Source organism: Acyrthosiphon pisum, chromosome A2 (assembly GCF_005508785.2).
Source record: "Acyrthosiphon pisum isolate AL4f chromosome A2, pea_aphid_22Mar2018_4r6ur, whole genome shotgun sequence".
NCBI classification, from domain to species: domain Eukaryota; kingdom Metazoa; phylum Arthropoda; class Insecta; order Hemiptera; family Aphididae; genus Acyrthosiphon; species Acyrthosiphon pisum.
In genome coordinates this window covers 12,319,485-12,343,719 of record NC_042495.1, presented here as the reverse complement: position 1 = coordinate 12,343,719, position 24,235 = coordinate 12,319,485, and the positions used below count along the sequence as shown (strand labels likewise).

At 29.4% G+C, this 24,235-nt stretch overlaps 3 protein-coding genes and 1 non-coding gene across 4 annotated transcripts; 1 reads left to right on the top strand and 3 right to left on the bottom strand.

Annotated features, from left to right (window-relative positions):
- Positions 1 to 10,369: 10,369 nt before the first annotated feature.
- On the bottom strand, positions 10,370 to 15,763 carry LOC100144894 (ribosomal protein P2-like). Its single transcript, NM_001126192.2, is given in 6 exon segments — positions 10,370 to 10,436; positions 12,112 to 12,197; positions 12,269 to 12,331; positions 12,333 to 12,359; positions 12,815 to 12,984; positions 15,616 to 15,763. Coding segments are annotated over 4 exon segments (336 nt in total). The 5' UTR covers position 12,984; positions 15,616 to 15,763; the 3' UTR covers positions 10,370 to 10,436; positions 12,112 to 12,120.
- On the bottom strand, positions 13,852 to 13,922 carry LOC115034372. The gene has a single exon (XR_003839737.1). It is a non-coding gene; the product is annotated as a small nucleolar RNA Me28S-Am982 (small nucleolar RNA).
- Positions 15,764 to 15,935: 172 nt separating the features above from the next.
- LOC100165109 (ribosomal protein L19e-like) lies at positions 15,936 to 17,484 on the top strand. The gene is given in 5 exon segments (NM_001162733.2): positions 15,936 to 16,020; positions 16,613 to 16,719; positions 16,792 to 16,955; positions 17,017 to 17,207; positions 17,292 to 17,484. Coding segments are annotated over 5 exon segments (609 nt in total). The 5' UTR covers positions 15,936 to 16,015; the 3' UTR covers positions 17,434 to 17,484.
- Positions 17,485 to 21,088: 3,604 nt separating this feature from the next.
- Positions 21,089 to 23,779, bottom strand: LOC100165834 (mitochondrial import inner membrane translocase subunit TIM16-like). The gene is given in 2 exon segments (NM_001162748.2): positions 21,089 to 21,400; positions 23,424 to 23,779. Coding segments are annotated over 2 exon segments (357 nt in total). The 5' UTR covers positions 23,629 to 23,779; the 3' UTR covers positions 21,089 to 21,248.
- Between the last annotated feature and the right edge of the window lie 456 nt (positions 23,780 to 24,235).

Below are 24,235 nucleotides of genomic sequence, written 5' to 3'. Positions count from 1 at the left end.
TGTATAGCATATAGGTATGTGTTATGTGTATTTCTTATATATATAAGTGTATATTTGCTTTTTATACTTTATTAATTAGAAGTTAGAACAGAGTGCGATGGTCGTACATTTTGAGTGTGTATTGTCGACTGACAACTGTACTTATAACCTATACCTATACCTAACCAGTGCTCAAATTGGGAATTATTAAGAAGAGGAGCTCAATCCAACAATTTATAAACTGCGTTCCAAGTGCAAAATTATTCAACGCAGACTCGTGGGGGGCTTCGCCCCCACACCCCCTTAACCAATTCCTTGTTTATCAATACATCATTTCACCTTAATTACAGAATTTTCTACTCCAAATTTCCAAATATAACATATTTAACTATATGTATAGACGCATACCTACCTATGTCAATTGTGAACACTAGTTCACAGATATTTACAAACAAATGCCCAAATTAATTTTTATTAAATTAAGAATGGATCTAAGTTGTTGTCAAAGATAAATCTAATGAATTCTACATTTTTTAATATAAAAATATTTTTCATCCTATTTATGGTTTTGACTAGTAGTGTTCAACCTTTTTGACTCACGATCCACTGTTTTTGTAACAATATTGTCACGACTCGTGTCACCTTTGTAAGTCATGAAAGAAAAAAACTTGAGCTTTGCGTAATATCCCATGCATAAGTGTGCATATTGTTCAATTCATTCATAACTTATTCGAATTCATAATTTATAACTTATTTTTTTTTTTTTGCAGATATTTTATAATACAATAGTTTATTGTAGGTTCAAAATATTGGCGAACTACTAAACTACTACTATCAGGAAATCTAAGCCAGTGGTATTCACTATTCAACCGGTGTCGCTACCAAATCTTGGGTCGCGTAATCTATACAAATGGGTCGTGACAAGTCTTTTTTGTTTTAAAAAAAATAAGTTTATTATTAAACTATAAATCATGGATTCGAATAAGTTATGAATGAATTGAAGAATCATATTTTACAGTAGATATAATGATAGTTAAAATGTCTACTAAAATCAATAAATTGACCTTATTTGTGATTCCAAACTTAAACAAATGTTTATTGAAACTTTTTTGGAAATGTTTTGCGCACATTTATGCATGAGAAATTACGCAAAACTAGCAGCTTAGTCTTTTTTCTTTTATTGCCTACAAAGGTGACACGATTTTAGAAAATATTGTTACAAAAACAGTAGATCGCGAGTCAAAAAGGTTAAACATTACTTATAGGTAAAACCATAGATAGGATGAAAAATATTTTTATATTAAAAAATGTAAAATTACTACGTATTCATTAGGTTTATTTTTGACAAAACAATTTAAATCCACTCCAAATTTTAATAAAAATTATTTTGGGCATGAGTTTGGTCCGTCCCTCCGTCCAAGTAAAAAAAAATAGTTGGGATACGCAAAAAAAAAATTAAAATAGTAGAGGAACTCCGTCTCCCTGCGCACCCCCCCCCCCCCCCCCCAATTCGTGCACTGTCTATAACCTATTAGTTACTACTGTATTGTTGGTACAGAATAATATACTTTACGGTAGGTGTTTTTTAGCATTCCTCTGTAAGTAGGCACATATCTTTTCAAGAAAACCCATTTTTAACTTGGATAGGTAATAAAAAAAGTCCAAATATTTTCCCGTTTTAGGTAGGTATTAGCTGATCACTATTTAATGAATGTCTACCATTTTTAATCGTATACAATTTAAATTTATTATTAACCATCGCAATTTGAAGGTAAGTGTTATATTCATATAGTACTATTGCGGAGAATGACGTATAAGTGTGTTACAATCGTGTTAATGAACTGTGAGCCGTGTATGTGAATTATCGGTTATCCGCGGACCGCATATGGCTATAAATCTATTTATTTCTCGTATGGTTTAATCCTACACTAACAGTACTTTTTAAAATTAGGTTATACTATAGCAACATTAAATATTACAAAAAGAAATATAAATATATATATGAAATTTTGATAAGATGTAGAAACATAAAATAGTATTAATTAGTTAAATATATAAAACAAATAAGATAGAATAATATAAAATATATATGAATAATAAAATTGGATGGTGAGTCGGAATACTATTTGTATAATCTTAGATTCTGATGTCCAGGTTGGTTAGCCATTTTGTTGCCGCTGCTGTAACCTTGTGGAGGTGTTTCATTCTGCCTGGTATGTTGTGTACTGGACATTCTTCCACGATGTGATTAGCTGTCTGATTGTCGTGTCCGAAGTTGCATTGTGGTGTATCCTTAAGTTGGTGTGAGCTTCCAGTTGTTACAGTATTTATTTAGTTCACTTAGGTCTTCCGTGAGGCATAGGCGCAACTAGAGGTCAAACACTGGGGGTGCTAAAATTATGTAGAGAACACAGACCCCATACCCCTAACTATAACCATTCCTAAATGCACCGTAAACATATAAGAACACTAATATTTAAATAAATCAAAACAGTAATATACCTGATAAATACATAAGGTATATTATATTATTTAAGTGCAGATAAAAATAGTAACCTGGAACTTGGAAGTATAAACAGATAAAAAATGTGGTCAAGTGGGTAACTCTTTGCTGTATAGTAGTTGTTGAGCATGTCGTTGTAATGAATATGTTATATCGTAATTCAATTTGAAAAATTTTCTCATGGCTATAAATAGTTCATAAAGAGTAGAAATTGTTTGAAAATTTTACCATGTACAGAAAATGCTAATACAAATATTTGGTGAATATTTCAAGAGTCTACGGTTATTCATTTTTAAAATACAACAAAATCTCAAAATCGATTAATGGGAATTGGATTTACCGCTGAATATCGAATATCGTAACAATTATAAGTTCTAACACTCATAAACAATTAATGTTCCGTTTAAGTATAAGTTTTTTTTTATAGGTAGAAAAACTTATATGAAATCTTTTATTAACATTTTTAATTTTAGGTGAGAAAAAAAAATCTTTTATGAATTTATAACTGAAAAATAATTAAAAATATTTGAAAAATGTCTCATAGTTATAAATAGCTCAAAAAAAGTCATAATTGTTTTAACATTTTACCATGTAAGAAACATTTTAATTTTAACATTTGGTAAAATTTAAGTATTTAGGATTATTAATTTTTAAATTATAACAATATATCAAAAATTGATAGATGAAAATTCATTTATTTACTGATGAAAATTGAAAATTCAATGTTGTACACATTTTAGATTCAAACGCTCATTAAAAATGTATGTTACTTTCCAGTAAACTTTTTTTTTGTTTAAGGTAGGACCAATTGTGAGGAGTCTTCCATCAACATTTATAATGTTAATTATGAAAGGAAAAACTTTTATAAATTTCTAACTGAAAATGTTGATGAATTCTAAATTCTAATATTTGATATACCTATAATCATTTCAAACAATAATTTGTGTTTCTGCTAAAAACGAAGAAATAAAAAAAAACCTTACGTAAAGCTAAAAAAACTATTTTTTTCATATGATTTTTCAATTTTTGGTGTTTTTGAACTGGGGGTGCTAAATTAAAGTTTGGGGGTGCTGAAGCACCACCAAGCACTCCCCCTAGTTAGCCTATGCGGTGAGGTATTTTTCGCAGAGTTCGTATGTCATTTCTTGACATGGGAGGGCTATATCGTCTGCGTAAATAAATTTATTTGACTTGGTATTTGGTAGGTCACTGGTGTATAAGTTGAATAGTAGGGGACCGGGGACCTAAAACAGAGCCTTGTGACAGCCCATTGTTTATGGTTTTTTGCTTAGGGGTATAGATAGATCGCCTCCTCACGGTATACCCTGGGCAACGTTATATAACGGCTAAAGATCTATCAAATTGGCAGCCGAACTGTCCTTATAGATCTCCCGGCCCCCAACACTAACAACAACAGCAACAACGATAAATCTATAATAAATATATGATAGTGAAATCAGTCCTAATTATTGTTGTATCGTGGGGAAAACAAATTAACAATGGAAGCGCTGTCATCGCCATAGATATCTACAACAATGTTGTAAATATAAAAAAAATATTACAAAATGTTGTATACCCATATCTATGGTCAATGCTTATCCTACTCAAGCCCGAATTAATGGAGGGCCAAGGGGGGGCACGGTCACGGGGCCGATCTTTATCCCCAAAAAAATATTTTTTTTACACGTCCAATACAGTTTAAAAAAAAAAATTATTTAAGTAGGTAGGTTAGTAGGTAAATTATTATTAATAATTATAAAATAAAATTGTTCTCAATTTTATACCATGAATAATAATTACTATAAATAATGAACTATGTTTGCCAACAATGTTGTTTGTTTATTTGTTTTTTTTTTTTAATTTAACTATTTAAGTATATAAAAAGGTAGTTATAAGAAAAAATTATTTAGCTCTTGTAAATTCGGTGTTTCAGTTAAGAGTTTAATGCATATTATAAATACTAAACTTTAGAGGACCAAAGTTAATAACCTAGCGAACCAAAATTTATCATTTGACTGTCAAAATGTTCAGAAAAAAAGCTTTACCGGAATCCTTCTAAAAATATAGTGGTTAACATTTGAAAAAATAAAGTCAATTTTATTATTGGAACAACCACAGAATATATTAAATTAAATTTATTCTATGGTACAACTACGTGTTTAAAAATTTCGAATATGTTATAAAAAATGTACTGTTAAAATTAAAGAAACGCGTGTCTTTTTTTGTTTTAACGAAGTTCCATATCATTGATCCATAATTGTTAAAAAAAAAAACCGCGTACAATGACATAAGATACCCCCTATATATTTTTTAATTTTTTTATAATAAAATATTGTACAATAATATAAAGTCGTTAATATGTAATGAAACAATTATTTTGAAGTTAAAGTTGAAAGGGGGCCCACTAAGTGTATGGTGTCCCGGGGCCTAATTGATCCTTAATCCGGGCTTGATCCTACTGATGGTTAGGCGGGTACCCCTATACATCGATGTGGGAGATTGTATTTATTTTCCCGACATCTCGCATACATTTTGTTTTAAGTGAAGTGTATACTATCTATGATTTCCGTAGTCTCAAAAAAAATATAATTGTTCTATAAACGGAATACCTACTGATCAGTGGCGCAAATAGGGCTAAAATGTTGGAGGGGGCTGTAGTGTATTCAACTGCAATAAGAAAAACTTATATGGGATCTCGATATAAATCTTCAAGCTTATTTAACCCTTATTTCAAAATTTTATCATAGCTGCATAAATACGAAATTTGTAGTTTATAACTGCTTTTTACGTAAAAAATTTTCTATTTTTTTTGTTTAACTCAGTTATTTTTAAAAAAGTATTTGGAATTTTTTTACTTTTCACCCCTTTCACATCCTAAAAAAAAAAAATATCAACGAAATCCAATTTGCTACGATAAATCACCCTTAGTCGAAGAATTTTTAATACTCGAATGCCTCTTAAAGCTCATCGCCAAAATAAAAACACATGAATGAAAAATTAGGTATTATAAGATAAAACTTTAAAACCACTGTAACTTGTCGGTATTATTAAATTAAGTCTAACAAGTACTTTTTGGTTGTAGAATAATGTATAAACTTAAGTGGGATAAGGATTGAGGATAACAATTCGTCAGGTTTTAATTTTTATGAAAAAAGTCATATAAAGGCAATACAGAAGGTACTTACGCACGATCTGCGATAGTGTGAATGCACAACCCCTATAAACTCCAAACTTCCATATACAATTATATGAGTCACGAGCGCTGTCTTCTCAACTGTAGATATTATCTACTATTCATGTCCGAGAACGCATTTTTAACTTAAAAGTTTATGTACCAAATACTCATTGATATTATAGATAATAAAATATATTGTTGTATATCTTTGTATGTGCCTACTTTGGGTCTGTTGTACTCAGGAGCGGCGCTACACTGGTGCCAGGGTGGGCAAGTTTCCCCCCTAACATTTGATTTTTCCCCTCCTATCAGGGGCGGACTGGCCAGGTGTGCTAGTCAATGGTGAGCAAGTTAATGAAAATAATTAACTGTGGAAAGTTAAGTTAATTCAATTAAATTACCTTCAGTTAAGTTAAAAGTTAACAAAAAAATAAAACATTACTAGTTAAGTTAAAAGTTAAAATGGAAAATAAAATTAACTTCACTCAGTTAAAAAAAAGTTAATTATTTTTTTAAGTCATAATATTCATAATTCATCAATTGCCCTAGTATTTTGATTTGTACGGACATTTACCAAGACGCTTAGCACTGTGCAAACATAAAACTTAAAATTATTATTATATTTCATTGTTAGCAGATACTTATAAGTTATAAGTTATAGGTTAACTTATAAACTTTAAACTATACTAAACTTGTTAGAGTCTAGAGAAGATATTAATTATTAGTAGTAGTACAGATTTTACTGTAAGTCTTCTATCCTAGTTAGACTTATTATATTTAGTACCATTATAATAGCTTATTATTAAAATAAAATCAATGAATAATGATAGTTGTATAATACCTACCAAAAATTGTTTCCATATTTATTTCGAAAATGTTATTTTCTAATCTCATACGTTTGCTTGTATTTATAACGAATACGGCAATATAAATTATAATTTATAAATATCTCGGACTTTTTGTTTTGTCCATTGGAATTATTGTCGTATTTACCCGAAACCAGTACCTATGTTATTGATAGGTATTATAATGATTTCCATTTTAAGACGATGATATTTAGTTTTAAACCTGTTTTTAGGAATTGGAGAGTTAGATAAAACAAAAATCGGATTATTCAATACCGATTAGATCATTAAATAATAGAATTCGTGAAAATAGCCAGTCCACACAATGAATAGTATACTAATTATTACTCTTTAATGTAATACCTATAGAATATAGATTATAATATAATTTGATTATTATGAATTGATGATATTATATTATTAGAAAAATAAATTACCAAAATTGAATGAATAAGTTTTGTCTCTTGGTTCCATGATAAAAAAAAATTTAATTAACTTATCTGTACAATAATGATAATTAACTTTAAAAAGTTAAGTTAAGACAATAAAAAATTTAACTGAATAAGTCAATAAGTTAAAAACAAAAAAAACTAACTAGATAAGTTAAAAAAAATTAACTTTTTAACTTAACTTTAACTTTTTAACAAGTTAATGCCCACCATTGGTGCTAGTGTGCCGTAGCACACCAGGCCGGCTTATATGTGAGGGCCGGGCCGCCGGGGCATTTGAAATTTTGAATATTTATTATAATTTATTTATAACTAATTTAAATTTATTTTTAAATACGAAACAGCAACAATTTTAAAAATCAGTTTTATCCAGGAAAATGTTTAAACACTTAATCTGATTTAGTTGGTACATCGACCGCCAGAAAGTTATTGCTAAACTACAATATTATTGAACCATTTGCAAATATTGTAGATTTGATGAAAAAGAGAACAGATAACATTTATATAAAGTTTATATTAAAAGTAATGACTATAATTATGTGACGATTCTGAAACTGATGAAGATGGATGATTTTGGTTTAATACAAGTATGAACTGTGATTAAGAAACAAATGATAAAAACATAGTACTTAAACAAACATCAAAAATATCAAAAGGATTATACATTTATGGTTCTTATAAAATTTATAATATTATAACCTATTGGCTATTGTCTATTTATAAATTATACCCGAAAAAGTAGGTATTCACAAAGCTGTTCGGCCCGTTTAGTTTTATAGAATACTGGGCTGTAACCTAATCTGAAAATACATTTTATTAAGTACTATAATATAAAATATAATATTATAATACTATCTTAATAATTTGTAATTATTTATATTCATTTAATACTAATAAGTATATTAAATGTATACTAATGGTATGTTGATATTTATATATAATTATAATAATAAAATAAATTAAATAATGCTAACATAATAAATTGCATTTATTGATTTTTATTTTAATAGATAATACCAATATGTTGCTATTTAGATACTTAAAAAACCCTCTCTGTTTTGTTTAATTGCGATGAACATAAAATATGAATGTGCTTATAACACATTTGTATGTCATAAGTAGAGTCCGGAATTATATGCATTTGCATATTTGTTCTAAGAGTATGAACGTCTGGGGGGTTCTAAAATGTCCAGGGATCATCTCACATTGAATTTAAACAGGAAATTTTGTATTGCATGTCTTGCATATTTAGAGGATTATTGCATATAACAAGCATATTTAATGGGTTTTTAATAAATTACCTATTTTAATTTAAGATAAATTTATTTTAGTAACTTTATGAGAAAAAAAATTGTCTCCTACAAGAATCTTGTTAAAATATAGTAATTTTTGGAACACTTCATGAGATTGTATCAGTATATATAATATTATATTAACAAAAATAAATCACATACACCCACATTTCGGCATACTATGTTGTTACTTCGACGAATAAGGCAGTAACTCAATTCATTTTTAAAACTAATAATATTCACAAATGATTTTATTATTTTTATTTTGATTCTTTTTTAAAGTTTTCCAAGAGTTTAAGACATTGTAATTCAAACAATCTAAAATATGAAAAAATGAAGATCATAAAATATTGAATTTTGGTTTTTAGAGTATTAAATGTTATATTAAAACTATTAAAATATTCTTTTGTTTCTGATAGAATATTTTTAAAAAAAAATCACATTTAGTAACGTACCTACCTATAACATATGGCATATAATTGCATATTTACTATTTAGCCACTTTTTCCTTGCATATAAATCCGGGCTCTAGTCATAAGTCATATAACCTTATTACAAGTTTATATTAAACATATTACAAGTATTTTAGATTATACCTTATTTCTACTTTGGATTCCATTATGTTAAGGATATCATGTAAGTAAATAAAGACATTTTACTAATTAATTATTTAGAAATATAGCATATTACCTATACCCAAAACATTTTTAGCAATACTTCCTGAATAAATTATATAAGCAAATTAGTGGGTGATCAAGTAGCGGTACATAAATGCCCCACCAGAAAAAAAACCCCTCAATAAAAAATATCTAGCACCACCACTGGTTTTACCGATTGATCTATTTACCTTATGACTCCTAATATATTTATTTGTCATTAATTACACTTCGGATGACTTCACATTTTTCGTTACCTAATTATTATAATTCCATATATTCATAAATTAATATTCAATTAAGAAGCAGGAAAGTCAAACAAAAGTTAACTTTAGGAGAAATTCAAATATCATATCAGACTGGATTAAATGTATTTAGGTTTAAAATAATAGTTGTTTAACTTGGAAACCCCTTAAAAGGTTTTAACAAATTTATACTTTTACACTGAGTTTTAGTTAAACCAATTTAAAATCGTACCAGGTAGCTGATGAGCAGTAGAGGCACTGCCAATGGTACCTTTTAAGTTGTATTTTAACAAAGAAAGTTCTACAATAAATATTAGGCAGCGTAGAAAAAAATTTTGCATAAAATATTAAATAAAATGCCTTGAATTAAATAAATTATGTTCGAGTAGAGTAACACAAATATTACAATTTAATATATACCAAAATATCTTAAATAGTGATGAGATGTCAATTGTTTTTAAATATAACTTGCCACATTTAATTATCAATTACTTGGTGTTCTACAGAATAATTATTTTATGTAAATTATTTATTGTATTGACAATACAGTTATTTTGTTTTAGTGTTTTTACTTTTAAATTAAAACGGAGGTTATCTAATTTTTGAACATTTTGTATTATTGATGATTTCGACAATTTTTTTTCTTCATCTTCAAACGTATTATCCTAATTAACTTAACACGTTCACTGCGGATGATGCCAATTAGCGTCATGTACCTTATTATTTAATGGACTACAATTTGGTCCGCGTTACGATTAAAATTTTTGTTTTTCGTCAGTCTTCTTCAAGCATTATTACATAAATAAGTACAAGCCATACACTGATGTTTTAATTTTTCAATTTTTTAGGATAATTTTTTCAGCGTCACGACAAGTATACACAAATATAATACGCAGCAAACGTGTTAAGATCTAAAGAGTAACATAATAATATCGAGTCTCACTGTATATAAATTAATTAAAAATAATTTTACTTAATGCCCAGAACAATTTTGAAATAATAAGGACTATACCGAGAGCCGGTCAAACTAAGCCCAAGAGTATGTTCATAAACCATTCAAATATTTCATTGTTATAGTTAAAATAATTTAGTAATTTATTTTTATGGCTTGAAAATTAAAATTGTCCAAATGTTCAACTATATACATACAAAATGTGAACAGTTTTACCAATCAATTACTTAGGATAATTTGGAAAAGATAGTAAGGTTATAAAAACTATTAGAATAAAAAATTAAAATATTTGTTTTATTGAACCATCAGGTTTTTGAAATACAAAAAAATCCAGCCGAATCTGTAAAATAAAACAATAATTTTATTAGAACCATATCATGTGACTAACAGACTGACAATAAATTAACATAGCTATAACAAGCAGATACATGATTATGGTATATTACCATAATATAAGTCTCCAATTTGCTATAATAATTTTTCAATTTTTGAGTTACTAAAATAAACTTATGGCAGAAAGTGAATGTTTATAAATATAATATTAATAAATGTACAAAGTTGCCTAATAGAATCAATATATACTTATATAGACCATCTCAATCAAATTTACAGTTTCTATAGCACACCCTTAGGAAGGTTACTGTTATTAAGCAATAACCCGCTGGAGCCTGCACTTACATCTTAAGCTTCGTTGAACACAGTCTAAAGACCATATCAAACAAGACACTAACAATAATTTAAATAGATATAACAAGCGGATACATGTTATGTTAATTCACCATAGCATAAATATGATATATAAGTATATCATATATAATATATCATATATAAGTTTGTTGATTGTAATTTTTCAATTACCAAAATAAGCTTATGGCAGAAAGTGAATGTAATCAAATATGTGTATTATCACATAAGAATATATTTTAATAAATGTACAAATTTGCCTAATAGAGCCAATATATATTTATATAGACCATCTCAATCAAATTTACAATTTCTATAGCACACCCTTAGGAAGGTTACTGTTATTAAGCAATAACCCGCTGGAGCCTGCACTTACATCTTAAACTTTGTTGAACACAGTCCAAAGACCATATCAAACCAGACTGACAATAATTTAAAATAGATATAACAAGCAGATCCATTGTTATAATAAATCATATAACAAAGGTATTCAAACTGTGCGTCGCTAGAGTTGTCGAAGGGAGACACGTCCTATAATTGAAAACCAATATATATTTTACAAAAACGTTTATTGTTATCATTGAGGCACACTGGTTGGGAAATGTTAATTTGTCTACAATAATAGTTGTTGTTATTATTATTATTATTATTATTATTATAGCATGTCATTAAATTATCAGTGTGTATGTCATAATTGCCAGTACTAGTCCTGAGTTGTGTTTGTCCATTGACTATTAACGTGTTCAAAAGTACAAAGTATTAAGTAATATTGATTTATTTTTTTAATGACTTATATTTGCTAAGATTAAACATAAAATATTAAATTAAAATTTTTTCTACAATAACTACTTATTTATAATTATTTTATATATGCAATATTGAATATTATGGTAAACAAATAATTGGTATAAATTATAAAATATAAATTACATTCATATAAATTTTGATTTTTTTTGTCATTAACAATTTGGGAGCCGTCAACATTTTGTGAAGACTGAAAGGAGCCGTGGGATGAAAAAGTTTGAATACCTCCGTACTATAACATAAATCTGCAAGTTTGCTGATTGTAATTTTTCAATTTTTGTACTAAAAAAATAAGTTTATGGCATTAAGTGAATGTATTCAAAAATGTATATCATCACATGAGTATATATTTCAATATATGTACAAATTTGCCTAATAGAGCAAATATATAATTATATAGCCCATCTCAATCAAATTAACAATTTTTTTAGCACACCCTTAGGAAGGTTAATGTTATTAAGCAATAACCCGCTGGAGCCTGCATTACTTTAGTTTGTGTTCAAATAATGTATAGATTTAACACTTACATTTTAATCTTAGTTGAACAGTCCAAAGCCCATATCATCATCAGATTCATTATCGGATTCTTCTTTCTTTTCCTCTTTCTTGGCGGCTATAATAATAAAAATAGGATATACATTTACTATTCCATGACAAAAATATTTATTAGTAGAAGAAACTCACATTTCTCTTCAGCAGCTGCCGGTGCTGCTCCAGCTGCGGCAGGAGCTGCTACGGCTGCACCAGTTAGGTACACTGGCTAATTTAGACCTACCTATATAAAATAAAAAAATGGATTACAATCTAAAACTAATATTTAGGGAGAAAAATTATTATTATTATTATAATTTCAAGATAAAAATTATTTCAAGAACAACCTTTTAACACTTAATAACAAATAAGGATTATTTAAATTAAAAACTAAAGTGATAAATAATGAACAATTCTTATAAATTAATTGAAATTAAATAAAACAGAAGAAATTCATTCTAGATGTTACATGTATAATGCATTTTGAAAAGAACAATATTATTATCAATTTTCATATAAAATTACAACCAATAAAATGTGTTAAATTGACTAATATAAATATAGATATATTAAAAAGTAAAACTAAATATTATATAAAATGAGTACTTATCTAAAAAGTAACTCTAAGAGTCATGTATCTAAATACTGAACTTGTTTGATTGTCTTCAATAAATTAAAAAACATATCAGTAATATTTACCACTCTCGATAACTTCATCAACATTCTTTCCTTTCAGTTCTTTGACAATGAGACTAACTTTAGCAGAGTCAGATTCAATACCAACGGAACTAAGGATTTTTTCAATTTCATCACTGGATGGTTCTTTTCCACTCAAGGAAGCTAAAAGATATGCAGCCACGTAACGCATTCTATAATATAATAATAATAAAAAATTACAATCGAGAACATTCACAATATTTTAAATAAATAAACACATTTTGCTAATTGCTTTCTTATAATATTGATATACAAAAATGAAATCACAGTTTAGTACCTACGATGTAGGGAACCCTAAGGATACCATGGTTTATTATAAAACAAAACTAATTGCAATGTACAGATGGGCTTGAAGGCTTGTTGCTACAAAGCAATGTCCCCGGACATCAATTTAATACACTGTTGCAGTAAGTTACCAATTTCTGATCAGAGATTTCATTAAGAAACATTCAATCAGATAAATCTGCCAAATATAAAGAATCAATTTGCTTATTAACAAATCAAATGGATAATGATTACATAATGTATACCATAGACATAAATAAATAAATAAGAAATCAGTGGTATTCTTATTTTACTTAAAGAAAAAAAAAATAAAACAAAGCTTTTGAATTGCAGTCAGAAAATAATATTCATCAGTTAATATCAGCCGAAAGATGGTATTAAAATAATTCATCATTAGCAAAAATCAATGCATAATTTAGTACAAAAAACGATGCTTAATATGACGTAAATCAAATGTACGGATGGGGCTTGATAGCTTGTTGCTACAAAGCATGTCCCCGGACATCCGTTTATTATACTTTTGCAGTAGTTACCAATTTCTGATCAGAGATTTCATTAAGAAAATATTTAATCAGATAAATCTGCCAGATATAGAAAATCAATTTTCTTATTAATAAATCAAATGGATAATGATCACTTAATGTACACAATAAACATGCATAAAGGAATAAGTAGTCAGTGATATTCTTATTTTACTTGAAAAAAAAAATATGAATGAAACTAATAATTTAAATTGCAGTCAGAAAAAAGTATTCATCAATTGTTATCAGCCGAAAGATGGTATGAAAATTATTCATCATTAGCAAAAATCAATCCATAATTTAGTATGATATAGGTACATAATATGGTCTATTAGAATATAAAATAAATTGTAATGTACAGATGGGCTTGAAGGCTTGTTGCTACAAAGCAATGTCCCCGGACATCCGTTTATTATACTTTTGCAGTAAGTTACCAATTTCTGATCAGATATTTATTTAGAAACATTCAATCAGATAAATCTGCTAAATACAAAGAATTAATTAATAAATCAATATATAATTATATATAATATGGATAATGATTAATGTATAGGTAGGTATTGTATATATATCTACATAAAGAGTAAGTCATTAAGTTGTATCCTTATTTTACTTGAATAAAATAACACAAATGAAACTGATAATTAAAATTGCACTCAGAAAATAGAACTCATCAATTATCATCAGCCGAAAGATGGTATTAAAATTATTCATCATTAGCAAAAATAAATCTATAATTTAGTACAACAAAGGTGCATAATATGGTTTAATATAATATAAAATAAATTGCACGTACAGATGGGCACGAAAGCTTGTGGCTACAAAGCAATGTCCCCGGACATCCGTTTATTATACTAAGTTACAAATTTCTGAACAATGATATTATACAGGACATGAAAATAGGTAAATACGTGTCAGACGCGGAAATAGCCACTTCCTATATTGAAATATTCAATCAGAGGAGTCTGCTAAATTTGCTATTATCATATTTTCAAAAAAATTTGTACGATACCTATATAATTTATAATGAAATTACCAAACTTTAAATAGGTAAGTTAACTAAATGTATTACATATTAAATTATATAAATCAATCAATTTATTTCAGTACACACATTAGCATCAGGTTTCAGACCCGAAAGATGGTATAAAAATATTGTGAATCATCATAAGAAATTTAATTGAATGAAAATTATATTATCAGGTTAAATTTGTTTTATAAACATACCTAAGTTGTAAATAGTGTCATCAGAATTAAAAATTTTTATCATCATAAACTTTCAGGCGAAAGATGGTGATAATTTATCATCACTTACACATTTACGGTTAGAATGAATTATGACTTATAAGCGAGAACAGCAGAATATACATAGGTATTTAATATTATAATCGAATAGTTTGAGTATCTACCTGCCTACCATTTTAAATAAGTTATTTACGAATTTAAGATTATATTAGATTCAGTGCATGCTGAATAATATAAGAAAGCATAAGGCAATGCAAAAGTAAAACTATGAAAATATACCATCGTCATCAAAACTGGCGTTAGTATACCAAAGATCATTGTGGTCGTATACCAACGAACGTAGTAGACATGAAACCGACGGCCAAATAGGACATCTACGTACTAAAACAATCCTACGGTCATCGTGGCGACACATCTTATTGAAAAAACTATTCGTATTGGGACACAATTCGTGGACATGCCTAGTGATCAGAATAAATGTTCGGTTATTCTGGTCGAGCAGAAGAATCAGACGCACATATTATGACCGACAAGAACAAGTCGGAAATTCGACAGTCATTCACGCGTACCTAATATTCGGGTACGACGCGCTGACAGACTCGCGAAGTTCCGTGTGCAAGACGGACGAGTAAAATTTCGCGCGGGTCGGAACGACGACGATGACAAAGAATATTATCGACAATCGAGCGGAATAGTTGACATTATCAAAATAAATTATAAATAAAAACGTACTTTAAGTCTGTTGGACACGAAACGTGTGACGGCAATGGAAAAATGTGGTAAACGACGGAGACGATGAAATTCGTAACTTCGGCGATCTTAAAATGTGCGGGCCACGGGGAACGGCGCCACGGCGGTCGTCGGCGTAAAAAAAAGATATAGGTTAAAATAAATAAAAACGACCACGGTGACATCCGTAACCGCGTCATGGAGGAGAGTGATGAGCGCTCAAGGACCGCCTCACTCATTGGCTCGCGACATTCCTCCATGCAGTTTGAGGTTATAAACACACACATACATCGTATTTCTTTCACTCGCGAACGAGAGAGACTATCCGAAGTCTCTGTTTCTGATTTCCCGTGTGGCGTTCTTTAAACTTCGTTTCGCGTCGCGCTAGGGTTAACTCAGGAAAATGAGGTAAGTTCGCCGTTGATAATTCAATTAATTAGTTTGTAGTTTAAACATTATTCGCGGTAATGAGTCTCGACCACCGTCCTGTGTCGTTCGTCGATCCCTCGGTCGTGACTCGCAGGCCTGTGCCACATGTGTGAGACCATCGCTTGTCGCGGACAACCCGCGTTGCGTACCATTAATGCCCAGTGTCCTGCCGCTTGACCCGCTATCGTAAAGCGTGTCTATACTGCATTATTATGGTTTGCGGCAGCGACGAGTTAAGAGATCGAACCTTCCTTCCTAAACCCCTTCTTGTATAGAGGTTCGACATTTGTGGTCGATGAGTGACACAGCTACTCTTACAATGACCCTCGCCTATGAAAATCACCACCTGTTACAAAAATACAGGCCCAGGCACCAGAGGCAATACATTAAATGCTTCGGTGTATCATTAAACCGATGCGTCTGATGATGCTTCACGGTCATAAGTGCGACCAGGTTTAAATTTCATAGTGAAGTTTTCACTAATCCAATATTCATCATCCCGTAACTTAATTATATGTACACCTGTATCATTCTATAATTAAAATATTGCATTATGTTTTTACCTTTGCAGTTCGTTAAAGCTTCAAAAAAGGCTTGCCGCTTCGGTAATGCGATGCGGTAAGAAGAAGGTATGGTTGGATCCAAACGAAATAAATGAAATTGCCAACACCAATTCCAGTGAGTAACTTTAATCAAAATCATTTTCCAAATATGTATAATGTATATCAATGCTTCTTAAATAAATTACAGGACAAAATATTCGTAAGTTGATCAAAGATGGTTTGATCATTAAAAAGCCAGTAGCTGTACACTCTAGGGCTCGTGCACGTAAAAATGCAGATGCCAGAAGAAAAGGTCGTCATTGTGGTTTTGGTAAAAGGAAGGGTACTGCTAATGCTCGAACACCTCAAAAAGTATGAATTATATCTTATTTTTAAGAATTCTAAATGACATTCACTAATCTTATTTTTATAGGACCTTTGGGTGAAAAGAATGCGAGTATTAAGGCGGTTGCTTAAAAAATACCGTGAAGCAAAGAAAATTGACAACCATCTTTACCATCAGTTATACATGAAGGCTAAGGGTAATGTTTTCAAGAACAAACGTGTATTGATGGAGTTCATCCACAAAAAGAAGGCAGAGAAGGCCCGTGCCAAGATGTTGAGGTATTACAACAGTTCTAATAATCTCTTAAATATTATGTATTAGTTACGCATATATAATTATTTCACGTATAACTAATTGTTTAGTGATCAAGCTGAAGCTAGACGTCAAAAGGTTAAGGAAGCTAGGAAACGTAAAGAAGCAAGATTTTTACAAAATAGGAAGGAACTTTTGGCTGCATACGCACGAGAAGATGAGAAGGCTGCTGCTGCTGCGGGAAAGAAGTAACCTGTTTTGTAAATGTTTTTATTTTCTAATACAATATTTCTGACCTATTGGAGAATTAAAAATCTTTTCATTTGTATACCTTGATATATCCTTTAAAAATTAAATATTTTAGTACCAGTTATTTTTTACTGCAATTGATACTAATAAGCTTGGAATTCTCATTTAAGTCATAATTTTCTAAATTTAAAAATAAAATAACTTTCGCATTAAGACAACACTGGTTATTAAGTGATTATATGCACTTGGTTAGTTAATAACTATTTTAAATAATTATCTATTTTTTTATAACTATAAGTGTCATAATATTGTGAAATACCCAGTGCTGCTTCTACTATTAAAATATTAATGATATACATTCAAAACATGAAATGAGTGAACATACAAAGAATGTATTAGACCAATTATATATTAATAAATTGAAAAGAAAGTAATATTCACCAAGTTAATTCAAATAACGTTGAATTAAAAGATATAAGTGGAGTATAGAGAATTTTTCTCGAAAAGCAATGCTATTGAATATATTATATTTATCTATGTAATTTATTTGCTCCTAAACAGACAATTTATAAGGTATACACTCTAATTTCAAAAGAAAAATATAATCTCAGCTAGATTGGTAAGTTAAAGAAAATATCAAATCTTTTTAGGTGTAATAATTGAGGGTTTTGTTTGTCTAAGTAGTAAGTGAGTAATAAAGCATTCTGTAAACAGTCTTCATCAGCTCAAGATAAAAATCAAACCGATGGCATTTTTTTGGATTGAGGATAAAAAGTTGTTTTTTTAGGTCAGGAGTTCCCCAGTAATTTTACTTGACTACATTTGATCTTATAATACATTATCACGGCACAAAAAAATAAATACATATTATTTTTCGTACGATACAAATAGGGAAAGGACAATACCTAGTTATTCCATGTAATACCAAAACATGAATAATCATCGGCATATTAACGTAAAACTTTGAAATTTAAATTTTTATCACTCGATGCTTACACGATCTACACATATTAAGACTAAAATTACACCACGCATTTCAAAGATTTCACGGCACAGCAGTTGGTAATCCCTTATCTAAGTGAAGTTTCTAATATTGTAAGTATGAACTAAAGAATAATTCTTTTAATAGTAAATAATTATTGTTTGAAACATTTAAGATACTTTAAGTTCTAAAATCTAACACATATTATGTTGAATCTATTATAATTTTACTATTTTCACTACAATATATTTACATTATCTTAAAAAAAACATAATATTTATTATTTAAGTATTGCTTTAAATTAATAGTTCAGTTTGACGTTAGTGTGGAGGCATCTTGCTTCTTTACTCTTATCCAATATTGCATAGAATCTTTATCAGTTTGAAATGGTTAGTGATAGTTGACTGTTGTACTCTAAACCAACATTTTTTTGATTAAAGATTGATCAAATATATTGTTCTTGATTTTAATAATTAACTTGCAGCTATCACATTTATATTTAATACATTTTTATCTATATACTCCTAATTGCAATTTAAACAGTTATGATTTTAAGTTAAAGAGTAAGGACCTATATATTAGTATTTACTATTTATAATCATTGCAATACCTATGAACAATCTTGCAGAATAAGTAAAACTATAGTTAAAGTTCAAGTTTTCTATATTATTTAAAATTAATTATTTTTAATATATATTAAGCTTGCTTTGTTGAAACTTACTACAGTTTTGCCGATACGATTCCGGTCGAATGCGCATCATTTTATCAGCATCGACCTTATTTTTGGCTATTGTCTTGCCTAGTCAAATAACTCTTAACTATAATGTATAAAAAAAACCTCCCCAAAACAAAACACAAAAGTTCTATAGCATATAAATATTATAATAATTTACTCTTGTAAAAATTCAGAAATTACAGATAATGGGATAAACAAAAACAAATACTATTTCTTTTTTATGAACTTAAGCCAGGCGACTAAAGCCATTAGCTGTTATGAACTATGTAAGGTTGGTACTGTAGGTTGTTTTTTACGGTTGTTATAGTAGGTAGCAAACACGTATATGTGCGGCAAGGTTTATAACTACTATGAACCCGGGTGATCGCCCATCCTGGGAGCTAGTAACTGTGGCCGTTACTTACTCCCAGTCGCATTCCGCGACTGGTAGCAGCCAACGCGCCACGCCAAGCCACTGTTTGTCTTTATTATATTATATTATAATCTTTTACACAATTAGTATATTAATGTGTTGCTATTTTAATTACTACCAGTAAAATTGTAAAAAAACCAAATTATTTTTGAACTATTCCCTTCCCGGACTAGGGTGCTAAAATTATAAAATATCATAGTGACCCAGGTTTTATCAAATCCAAGTACGAACATGTATTGGAATTTTTTTTTTTTATATTTTTTTTTTAAAAGTATTTGTATATAAACATTAAATTAACCATATTAGACACTTGATTATACCTCAGTTCCAGAGGTGTATCACCATAAATATGAGTATTTTTGATATTTCAGAAAATAAACTAAAATATTTGTTACTTTCAGGCATTACACGGTAAAAAAATTTTGGGACTTACTGTGTCAGGTAGGTAATAACTATATTTTTAACAGTCCGGTGTACTTATGATATACTACCTATCAAATCTATAGGTACTCGAGATACCTCACACGAAACCATTCTTTTAAGGTTCAATCAAACTTGCAAATGGTTAATTTTGAATCAATTTTACATATGATTACCTGAATTTAACATATTTCAGAAAACCAAAGGTGTCACATAATTTCCTTAGTTATTTATTAATTACACATACAATTTATTGTTAGTTTTTTTAATATTATATAATCTGTGGTTTTATTTAGCAATCAAAATATAATATAAACATTAAATTTAAATACATTTATCTTAAATTATTAAAAAAAAAAACCTATACAAAAAGTACTTGAATGGATTAATACAAAACAGTGACTAAGTTTATATTAAATATTAAAAGATATGATAAAATACTTTTTAATGTGTGTATCACAAAGGAACATTTTTAGAATGAAGGTAGTTTTAAACAAATAAAACATAATATTTGTATTTACATTTTTAAACAAAAATAATGTCAAATCAATAACTTTACATATCACAAATTTAATATTACCATGTCCATTCCTGTTTTACTGTTGATTCAAGGAGATTAAAATGGCCTTTACGGTCACCCACAAGTAATTGCAATTTTGTATACATTATTTCAACTTGACAAACATTTGTTACTTGTTACCAAATTCTAATATGTGGTCAATTATTCTTTTGCGGTTTTTAATTAATCATAGCAGAACGCAATAATAATTCTACAGGACATAGATTGTATAATTTATTTTTATAAAAACTGTGATCATAATATAATCATGAACTTTGTCCCCTTCAACATATGATTACGGTGCTTTGCTAAATTTAACAAATCTACTTTCCTTCCAAAATGTACCCAATGGTGGAATGAGACACCTGTTGTATATTATGATAGCCAGAGTTAAATACAAAATTGAAAATACTGTAATTCTTTGCTTGGTAATAACATGTCAAGTTCAATATAAATCCTAAATCCAGTCCCAACCTTATTAATATCTACATAAAACAACAAATGTTCTTGTACACCACATCACAGATATAATATAAAAAACACTTCACATTTTCAGGTTTGCTGTATATTATATATTTTGGTACAATTAACTAAATATCTAAATTAGAAAACAATTGTATTTATTTTATTCATTTTATTTTGTTACAACAATATTATACATGCTTATTAACACATAAAAATAACATATCAGTTACCTACTCTAGATTATCTATGCTTTTTCACTCTTATTGGAAATTTCTTTGTCTAGCCTTTCTTTAGCTCTGTATATTTTTGACTGCAGGTAAAATGAACCACCTAGTGATTTGTCATTTATTTTGAATAAATACTCATATCTTTTCTGGATTTCATCTTGTGTCATATCTATAAAACACATGTAAATATAAATAAGTAATATTTTGGTAATAAATAATTAATTGTAACTTAAAAAATTAAATATATCTATAGTAACTGGGTAATGGTAATCGTGTAAATTTAACACAAAATTCAACCTTTAGCAATATAATATTTTTTATGTGTTTATTTCGTGGTACATACAAGTTCTAATAAAATTATTTATGGAAAAATTGTGGTTAAAAAATTAATAGATATCATAAACAACACTAATATTGTAAAAATTAATTTTATCATGGCAAAAAAAGTACCTAATATTATATTTTTCCAATTAAAAAATAAAACATGCATAAACAGGGAAAAATATGATTTTTTTTTAGTTTAAGTACAAATTATACTTGAATCTGTTTGTTAATTTTTTATCACTGTAACATAGGCGCAAATAGCGTTTAGAATTGTTGGGGGCTAATAGGGCCTTACTTTGATAATATTGAATAAGTTCAAAACAAAATGAAGGAAATGTTTGGGAGGGCTATGGACATTTTTGAGGGGCTTAGCCCCTAAAGCCCCCCCCCTATTTGCGCCTATGCACTGTAATTACTGTATGAATTTGATTTTGTGTCTCTCACATTTATTTTGGGAACTCGCAGGATTTTTAGGGGGGATGCGGTATAATTTTAGAAGGGGCAACATTTCCTTGATTTACTATACACAGCCAAACCGGATAATTATTCATTACCTAAATTTAAAGTTTTCTTTAGTTGTTGATACCATGATAAATAATAGTAAGTATGTATAACTCGTACAGAAAGGTGAAATATGGTGTAGATAGGTAGGAAGAGAAGTTTATATAAAAATCTTCCTTGCCAAACACGATCAACTGCCTGCCAAGAAAGACAGCTGAGCAATTTTTTTTTTTTGTTTGATGTATGAGATGGTATTATTGTTTTGTCTGTGTACTTTAGGGACGTGAATGTTTATTCAAATTGAGTGTTTACCAACAATACTTAGATAAATTATTTTTATAAGTATTTAAAGAGAATTTTAGAAAGAGGGGGTAGGTTTATTGGTATATAACATGAGAGAGGGAAACTGAAGGTTTGCCTGAGTTTTGGAAGAATATTATGACTGAGTATTTCCAAATGGGTGGGATGAGTTGCGTTGAACAAGCAAAACAAAAGATGTGACACAACATTTCATAATCATACAGTATTGTGCAATAAATGTTATCAAGAAGAATAATAGATTTTAAAGTGAATGTTGGTAATTGACAATTGTATTGATTAAGTCCAGAAAATTTGTTATTCTGTAAATTGTTGATAATATTAGATTGAATATCGGAGAGTTTTATATTATGTTGAATAGGGAGAACCATTGATAGAGTATTTAATAAGCTAGGTAGTTTTAACTTAAGAAGAGTGCTAACTATAAATAGGTATATTTAAATGAGTTGTAAATTTATTTTCAAGATCTGATCCGAACAGATTTGTTTTGTTTAAGTTGGAATTCGCTAAATGATTGTCTGGGTGACGCACCTAGATCATATAATGTTTATTTTTTATTTTTTTAGCAAATCGCTAGGGATATGCGTTGTTGCTTTCCATACAAAATTTTCATGATTAGTTAGTGAATTTTTTGGCTTAAGATGGTGCAAAATCATTGATATCTAGATTACGGTGGATTTTAAGTAATTAAGTATGAAAATGTGAAATAATGAAAGATAACCAACATGAAGATTTGGATTTTTCAGTCAAATGTAGGTACCTACTATAAAAATGGCACACTATTATGAGGTGCTGAATGAGCTTACTGTTAAACCCAACTGACAACAGTTGCTCGTCATATATTCCATTGAGTTTAAACAATTAATTTTGTGAACTATCCCATACGGACGGATTGTCAGGAGGGAAAAATTTGATCGAGCAAACAACAGGACGAGTGAAACAAGGATCGTATCACTGTGAAGGTGATCCGTCGACCGTTTATCGGGCTAAGGTAAATACCGGACTTATGTTGTGCAACAAACCAAAGGGTCGAAAACAAAGGCACGTACCTCGGACGTTCAATATCTGTTTGGCCTCCTCCAACGTGATGCCGGCCTTGGCATTGGCCGCGGCGTGCGCTGCGCCGGCACGTCCTCCACCAGCCCTGCGAGCGGCCTCCTGGCTAGCGGCGTATTCCTGTTTGAGAGCTTTGGTCAGTGCCTTGCCGACTATTTGAGAGCCGATGATTATTATTTGCACAATATATTTGGCCATGGTTCGAACGTCGTCCCGCGAAGTGCGGCCTCTCACTATCACCACGAACCACGATTTAAATGGTTATCTTTATCACCATGACTAATAAATAATATATATATTATATCTGTGGTTATCACTCATAAAAGCCATGTATATATATATATAGCTCTCTAATTATCAGCGGCTGATAATGAGCCATAGACCTTTTTTTCATAAACAATTGCAGTCAGCTGATGGAGTATGGATGTAGTTCTGGCGGTCAGACGTGTCTGCGCTGTTCGGGTGTTACCGAATACACGGCGCATGCACACTAGATGATACAATAAACTGAATAACTCACAGACTTCTTACAATATAGAAATCTGTGGAATAAATGTATATTATAATATTGGCGATTGAAAGTGATAAGATGTAACGCGGACGCTATTATTAGGAGTTCCCCGTTACAGATCCACTACTCACCGGCCTAATAATTGATGAGCGTTCAATCGCCAATACATATTCAATATTGACCGTTAAATTACATAAATCATGTATTTTGGTTTGACGGATTTTAATTTTGAAAACGGATTATGATTGCTTAACAAGTTTACTAGGTTATGCCAGAGATGACTTTTAATATTCC